The sequence below is a fragment of the Colletes gigas genome, unplaced genomic scaffold (assembly GCF_013123115.1).
Source record: "Colletes gigas isolate AHSC1104 unplaced genomic scaffold, ASM1312311v1 Colletes_gigas_Sc00033, whole genome shotgun sequence".
Taxonomy (NCBI): domain Eukaryota; kingdom Metazoa; phylum Arthropoda; class Insecta; order Hymenoptera; family Colletidae; genus Colletes; species Colletes gigas.
In genome coordinates, this window is record NW_025106662.1 from 116,250 (window position 1) to 124,781 (window position 8,532).

Here is an 8,532-nt window from a genome sequence, read left to right on the forward strand (position 1 = left end):
GGTGATGGTCACTTCCATCAGGAGGGAAATGTAAAAAATTGTTATTTCTTTGTAACATTATCACATGGCATATATTAGAACGTCTATATTCTTCTTTCCTTTTTTTTTGATTCCCCTCTAAATTCATTTCTGCAAAATGAAATATATTAAATTGACGTCTATATACTGCTATTCATTCGATAGAACTTTATTTCTAATTATTGCCTTTTAAAAACCTATGGGAACTGTGCTATACAGGGTGTTCGGCCACCTCTAGCAAAAATTTTAATGAGCGATAGTAGAGGCCAAAATAAGACGAAAATCAAGAATACCAATTTGTTGATGGAAGCTTCGTTAAAAAGTTATTAACGTTTAAAGTGCCGCCCTTACTGAATTTTTTTCTCGAAAATGCGCAAGATTTCGGGGGTATGTCTATTCACCAAAAATGACTGTAATTGAACCCTACAACCGAAAATAATTTTTCCACAACGATTTGCAATTTTTTAATTTTCTCGAATAATTTCACACCTTCTCTATTTTTTTTCTCGAAAGTAGATAGGATTTCGGAGGTATGTGTACTCACCAAAAATGATTGTAGTTGACCCCCGCAACCGAAAATAATTTTTCCAGAACGATTTGAAATTTTTGAATTTAATTGTTAATAACTTTTTAACGAAGCTTCCATCAACAAATTGGTATTCTTGATTTTCGTCTTATTTTGGCCTCTACTATCGCTCATTAAAATTTTTGCTAGAGGTGGCCGAACACCCTGTATAGCACAGTTCCCATAGGTTTTTAAAAGGCAATAATTAGAAATAAAGTTCTATCGAATGAATAGCAGTATATAGACGTCAATTTAATATATTTCATTTTGCAGAAATGAATTTAGAGGGGAATCAAAAAAAAAGGAAAGAAGAATATAGACGTTCTAATATATGCCATGTGATAATGTTACAAAGAAATAACAATTTTTTACATTTCCCTCCTGATGGAAGTGACCATCACCTTCCCGTGGTTTCCATTGAACGGTAGCGTGCACGTTATTCTTTTACCTATCGTTACAATTATTTTGTTATGTAAAGTTAAGTCAAATATATAACATTTGATTGTGTGTAACAATTTGATACGGTTATTAAAAAACATAGTGGGAAAAGTCAGTAGTAATCTATTTTTGTAGCGTGCACGGTACTGGCTAAGAGTGGTTTTTCATTTTAATTAACCCTTAATTAACCCTTTACGAGTAAGACTGCTTTGAACAACATTATTCTAAAATATTTGTGGAATACGTTTTTTATGTGGTTTAGGTAGGTATGCAAGGCATAAGATTTCGTTTAATTTTTCCTGTCTAGGAAAGATAGGAGAAAAATATATTTGATCTTAATCCTTCTTAAGATTTATATAAATCGCTTTAAAAATTTGTTACAAATGATGTGTATGTATCGAAATAATTATAAAACTAAAAACGTATAATCATCATTATATGGGAGCTGATCACGCTTAAAATATAATGAGACCTTAAAACGAGAACATAAAACTTAAATGTTAAGTTTCATTGAAATTCATTCAGCCGTTTAGACGCAATCATGTTAATAGCATAGGAACAAAAAAAAATATCGTTTTTTTCAATAGTCACAATATGATCAGGGGGTCCCAAAACGTGTATTTCCGCTAAAAAAAAATTTCGAAATTTTTTTTTCGTTATTGCAATTCACTTATTGTTAGTCGTTGAGGAACAAAAAAAATGTCTTTTTTTCAATAGTCACAATATGATCAGGGGGTCCTAAAACGTGTATTTCCGCTAAAAAAAAACTTCAAAATTTTTTTCATTATGATACTTTATAAATTTCCTTATACCTTACATATAGGTCGGAAAGTAAAAATGCTGGGGCAGTCGAGACTTGGAATCGTATGCCACTTATCGCGAGATCGTATTTCAGTTGTTTTGTCTTTTACAAGAGCAAGAAGGAAAGGCTCACACTAGCGTTCTTTATCGATTTCCCGAAGTTGTGCGCAAGCGCCGAGCTCACGTACACGTGGCTCGTGCGGTAGTGTATGCCTGCTATCCCCACCATTCCGTTAGACGCTAAGGAAGTTCGTCGTCACTGTTGTCGATTTCGATGCACTCAATTATGCCCGATCTGGCCACACTGCGTATGACTAAAGTAGGTACACAAAAAATAAAATTAATATTTTTAATAAATCATTTCTCTAAAACAGATTTTGACTGAAATGTCCAATTCCCAATTGGATCCCGCAACTCTTTAATCCACACACATATACACAATTTAGTTTAAATATATACACATAGATCAAGTATTAAAGTGTTTCTATTTTTGTTTTCAAAAATTTTATTCATTAGCTTCTACGTTTCTCTATTCTACACATGTATATTTTATTACCGATTTGTGGTAATACTGTTGAAATAACGTTCTAACATGAACATTACTAATTAAAATACATTTGTTTCTACTGTGATATGTGCTAATTTTTATATCGTTTACGTAAATGTTTCATTACATTAATTTAAGTAAAGAATTCAGTAATATCAACTTTTTGAACATTTTAGTTAGGATTCAATTTTTCTTCGTACAGCTTACAAAGTTCTTCTTTCGATATATAATCCCATATATGATTCATTTCTTGTTCCGATGGAATGACATTTTGTACTAACTCAATATACTTATCGATTGGACAGATCTCGTCGCAGCCAGGGAATTTATAAGGTATCAACTCTTCCGTACTTCCAGTCCATAGAATCATCTAGAAACACATGAAATAATGCAATTTGGCTGAAAAACATGATAATTTTTTTTATCCACGATAAAAGCAATTTTCAGTCGTTTACTAATTAAAGAAATAATTGATTCGATCAATTTAGCTGATCCATTCCTTATTGTAAGCTGTACGTTTTCCTTTTGTCAATGATATCATGCATTAAAACGTCTTTCTGAATAAATTACCCTAATAAAGTGCTTGCCAGCTGCGTCGCTTAATTTTTCAAATATGATTGCACAACCATACATTGGCAGATCCGGCACAGTGACATTGTGCGCTCTCACGAATCCTGCGATATTCGTTTCGTGACCGCTATACAAGTAAATTTTTCGTGGTGTAGCGCTATCTTCGTTACGTTTTATGTTATCGATAAATCTTTTGATAAGTGCGCCACCGTTCAGTCGTCTCATTAGCGACGTGTAAGAACGAATCTTATACTCGAGTCTAACAACATCCTGAATATTTTTGTAAACATCATCGGTGCACCATTCTGGCATTACCAGATTCATGCTTTTCTGCAAAATCATTTCAATAAATGTAACACGAACAAATACATTTAAACGATGCAAGTATTAAGAGGATCTCCTACAAATTCGATCGAAAAAATAAGCTTTCTTTACCAAACAAAATGTTTTTTTTACTTGTTTGGACGTACCGATTATTAAATAATTATATTAAAAAGATTTGTGTGCATTCTCGAAAGGTAAATAAAAAAGTGAGCAGAACCATCGTTTTTTGCAAAAAATGTAAAAGGAAGCTTTTTTTTAGTGTGACAGAATAATCTTAAATTATTTCTAAATGATTAACTGCACCTGTGCTACCAGCAAATTATAAATTTCATACACTTGGCTCGTTCGAGTTATATTTATGCTAGTTTTCTGAGACAGAAACTTGAGTAAATCGCTGAACACTGAGATTTTGTTAAGAACCTCTTCTGATTTTCTCACTGTCTTTAGCGCGTCCAAATACCTGTAATACAATATTTCTTACAATTTTAATTTGTCTAGCAATCTAAAAAAGGTGTATCAAAGCAAATAATCTTTTTGGTGTTTTTTGCTTTTACGAATTTTAGTAAAATTCGACGCAAATTTTTACAGATTACTTTCAGTTCCGTTTCACTTAAAGGGAGATTCTCGTGTAACAGCATTAAAATTAAAGTTTCCTTTTTAATTTTCTTCATACAGAATTAAAAGTTCTATTATTATAGACTTTTAGGAACACGAAGAAACACCCTTAAACTATATGAAAATATTTTTTTTAGTTCATTTTTTATTATCTTTTATTAAATAACAGTCTTCATCATAGAGATTAAAACGCAACAAACTAAAAGTGTTCTTAAGGCTGGTTAGTTCCCATTGACAATGAACCTATTTTAGCAAAAAATATAAAAAATTTAAAAAACTATAGCATTTTGAAGACAAAATTTTTATATCCAAACAAAAATTTTCCTCAAAATGTTATATTTTTTTAAATTTTCCATATTTTTTGTTTAAAATAGGTTCAGTGCCAGTGGAAACCAACCAGCTTTCAGAACATTATTCGTTTGTTGCGTTCTTATCTCTATAATGAATGCTACGTTGTACACCAACTATGGTTAGATCGGCGGATAAGATTACAAGACTTAACTACTATTTAAATGATAATAAAAAATGGACTAAAAAAATATTATCGTACAGTTTAAGAGTCTCTCTTTATATTCCTAGAAGTCTAGTACAATAAAACTTCTAATTCTTGACGAAAAAAATGAAAAAGAAAAGTTTAATTCTAGCGCTGTTGCACGGGAAATCCCTCAAAAACTCGCGCCCCCTATAAAAATTGTAGCAAACACAGTTCGACTGGGCTGTAAGACACTTACACTGGAGAGAAATCTGGTTTCATTATATTGTCCACTTTCTCCGGCATATAATGTATCGGTATAGGCATCCATGACAAGTCTTTGTTCCACATTTGCGTTGGGGACGGATGATAGAGCGCAGCCAAGACTAATTGAAGAGACATTTTTGTTCGGTCCATGTCTGTGCTGTAAGCGTACACGTCACTAGGATGATAAATATCGCCTAAGAATTTGTTATAACGATCTCGTAACATTTTTCCTATACGATATTCTCTCATTTTTCCTTGCTGCAAATGAATGGCATTGGTTATCTATATTCCCATTTTCTACTTACACGCGATTTATTCTTGTTACGTGTGTATACATTTGTCAGCTGCCCGAGGCCCCAGGGCTCATACGTCGACACATTATGAAGATCGTTCAGGAGCAATTCTTTCTGGCGCGGTACTCGTTCTCCATGCCTGAATAACTAACGAAATTTTGACAATTTTAGAGAAAAAAATCCATTGGAGATTAGTGCCTGTCATAACAATTTAGTTTTACGATTCAAATGTCATCTATTATATCAGCATTTAGGTAAGAAAACAATTAGGTGCCTGGGAGGCGTAACGAAAGTTACCTTATCTAATGTTTGAGATTCTTGTGATTTATTGTTATTATTATACCGATAAAATGAAATATTTGACGAAGATTTTAATCTTGGATCCTTTAGTAAATTATCTATTTCACGTTGAATTAAATTACTTAATATGTTTTACTAATATACATATAATATAAAATATTTTCTATAACTGTTTTAAGAATCGTAATCGATATCACAACAGTTCTCAATCCCTTTAAAACGTAATGTAAACAAAGATGCCGAAATATGTATTAGAATTTGAAATTTACACTGTTGTATTTGGGGAAATGTACATAAATTAAAGTAGAACCTCTGTTATATGTATAGATCCTTACAACGAATAAAAAATTGCAAAAACCTAGTAAGTCTAACAAAGTAAAGTGTCATCTAAGAATATTATAGCGAAACAAAATAAATAAAATAATCGAAACTATTATATTTAGCTTTGATAGGATCGAGCCACGAAAACAATGCTTAAGTCAACGGATCTGAAGGATTCGGAGTGTATCATGAAAAAAACTTAAATTATTGTTTTTATTCATACAACCGATTATAAAAATTAAAACAAAATATGTACTTACCACTTGTACTAATTCCACTCGAAATTCTGTTTTCGTCGAGTGTATAGATAAACCTAAGATAATAATAAATACCGTTACAACTAAGTTTCTATCAGTCATATTAAAGAACAGGAAATGTGATTTGAAATGTGAAAGTTTCGAACTATGCTCGATACGTTTAGCTGTACGACAGTAACACTGTTTCACTTTAATGCGAAGCAACGCTGGACCTCTACATAGGATAACTGATGACCCGGACGCAAATATTGTAGCTTATATTCGATTGTTCTTTCGTCAGAATAATATATATATATATATATAAAATGAAAATATTGCACTTCTTAACATTTTCGCACGATATGGAGAAATAGGTTATAAACAATATGTGTCAGTGAAATCTTAAACTAAAATTGTAACGTACGATGAAGACAAGAATAGCAACTCATAGTTAAACAGTAAATAGAATATTATATAATAGTGACAATATTGATAGTGACAATACCGACCGTCACCATTTTAAATGAGATACGATTAAAATGCCGACGGTTGATATTATTTTGGTCGTAACAATAATTAAATTCAAATAAGTTCGCGCGTTAACAAAATCGTGCGATAGATTTAATTAGACACTGTATATACGTGTATATATGTGTATTTGTTTAAAGTTGGCAGCACCACTTAGAATTTATGTCAAGGTGCAAGAAGACAATTACATAATCAGATAGATTTTTAATAATGAATGGTATCCAATTTCAGTATGTAATGAAACATTTCATGCATCGATGTTACATATTTAGACGTTACGTACTCATATCGTAGTAAGTGACCTTTGAACTTGAAGTTAAATACACTGATACACCGTTATATAATGGAAGACGGTTGAGATTGTTTGGAAATAACTACGGAATCACGTTGACACGAGCAATAATCCGTTGGGCCACTAATATATTCCACGCTCGGCATCGATAGAATGCTACGTAATCGGTACTTAAATGAATCAGAAATATAAAACTAACCGCGAAAGGTTGAAATCGCTAGTTTTAACTCCGAATATAGGAGATTTTATGACTAACTGAACATATCATGGCGATTATAGTAAGCTCTTAAGTAATAAATATGGTATTATGTTTGTGATACGAAACACACTGTTATCTCCTGTGTCATATTCTTTTCTTAGATTCTGAAATTTGTCATGCAACTGCATCAACTTGCTATTTAACGGTTCAATTATACAACAGTCACAAATTTATTAGAAACAAAGAATGTTTACACGCATATATTTCAAACGTTATCACATCTGTGAAACTTTTTTTTAATTGTTACGTGTACGTATATTTCCTCTTTCATTTTACATTTCAAATTTTAATTGAATTCATAAGTAAGAACATACACCAGGAATAAAATGGAAACGATAAATGCTTTCTCCAAATTCTTCGTTAGTATAATTGTAAAAGACAAAAAATCAAGGACAGTTAAATTGTTGTGTGCATAAGAGAATAGAAATTTCATTACACATCTTTCACATTCTAGATATTTCATAACATATAACAAAATTATCGTTTCTTTGAATTTGTGAATCGAGAAGTATTTTATAAATGTCTAATTTGGCGCTCTTTTTGCAGATTCGTCAGTCATATCACAGATAAAGAATAAGATAGATCATCCTATTGGTTTCTAATACATTCCACATTGGCTAATGATAGCGATAACAAGTGAATAGTGATAATAATATTTTACGATAACAAAAGTTTTAGTCAAGGATGTAGCCAGATTGTTGAAATCTAGCTATTTCTAAATAATTTTAAACTCTTTAAAGTGTGATACAATTATATCATCGAAAAAAGAATGAGAACTGCAAGTATTCGATACCATAATACCATAATAGTCGATCATTGTTTAAATATTATATTTTATATTAGAAAATAAATAATTAGTAATTATGTTTTAGTTTAGCATTGTTTTCCCTTCATAAAGGAAAACTTCCCTAGACACAGTTTCGAATATGCTCTTAATCATATTAAACTCGTCCATCGTAATCGATAAAGATAGCACACGTAGGAAAGTTGTGTTTGTGATATAACTGTAGACAACGTATATTATAGACGGAACTAGTTAAATCTGCCACAATTTTTCGCGCATACGCGTGGAAACTATTTCTTACATAACGTCATGGAAACCAGGAAGAGTTTTAGCGAAGCTCCTGCACGTAACAGTAATAGGTGAGGTAGGTTAGGGCATTTAAAAGGTGTTATGGATGAGCTATACGGATGAGCTGTACAAATAGATGTTACATCCAATTACAGACCAGGTATACGAATAGACCTTACATAGAATGTACATACGTATTTTTTCGGTCCATTTCTCTAGGATTCTAGAGCTCCATTACCATCTTCGTATCACTCGCAACGTTACCAACAGGTTATACAAATGAACATAAGTACCTAGAAGTGAGACAGGAAATGAAATTATAGGAATTCTTTTGTTTTTTTAACGTAACGAAAGCTGTACGGACTAAAATCAATCGATTAATTTCATTGGAGTAATCAATCGATTAATGAAATTATTACAGAGGTGTCTATCAGATTTTCAGAAAAATTTGCAACTTTGTAAGGGAATCATTTTGAACAATTTGTTTCTCAAAATGATGCCCTCAATAACACATTAGGGCCGCAAATCCCCTATTTTTTATTTTAAATTGTAATACATCATTTGTTTAAAAAATAACTCGGCGAAAACGTATTTTACTTTTACTCTATACTTAC

General features: G+C 31.7%; 1 protein-coding gene across 5 annotated transcripts; it reads right to left on the minus strand.

The window, feature by feature from the left end:
* Positions 1-2,267: 2,267 nt before the first annotated feature.
* On the minus strand, positions 2,268-8,149 carry LOC122402081 (venom acid phosphatase Acph-1-like). 5 transcript variants are annotated; one of them, XM_043404598.1, is made up of 7 exons: positions 6,192-6,231; positions 5,792-5,844; positions 4,953-5,057; positions 4,610-4,875; positions 3,567-3,723; positions 2,940-3,269; positions 2,268-2,739 (listed from the first exon to the last, which is right to left on the minus strand). In XM_043404598.1, exons 1-7 carry the CDS (start codon positions 6,214-6,216, stop codon positions 2,542-2,544), a joined length of 1,134 nt encoding a protein of 377 aa, XP_043260533.1. In that variant the 5' UTR covers positions 6,217-6,231; the 3' UTR covers positions 2,268-2,541. The 5 variants fall into 5 exon arrangements, with proteins under 5 accessions (XP_043260533.1, XP_043260536.1, XP_043260535.1 ...); XM_043404601.1 differs by lacking the exon at positions 6,192-6,231 and adding an exon at positions 8,113-8,149 and having other exon boundaries at positions 2,269-2,739; XM_043404600.1 differs by lacking the exon at positions 6,192-6,231 and adding an exon at positions 6,579-6,903 and having other exon boundaries at positions 2,269-2,739.
* Between the last annotated feature and the right edge of the window lie 383 nt (positions 8,150-8,532).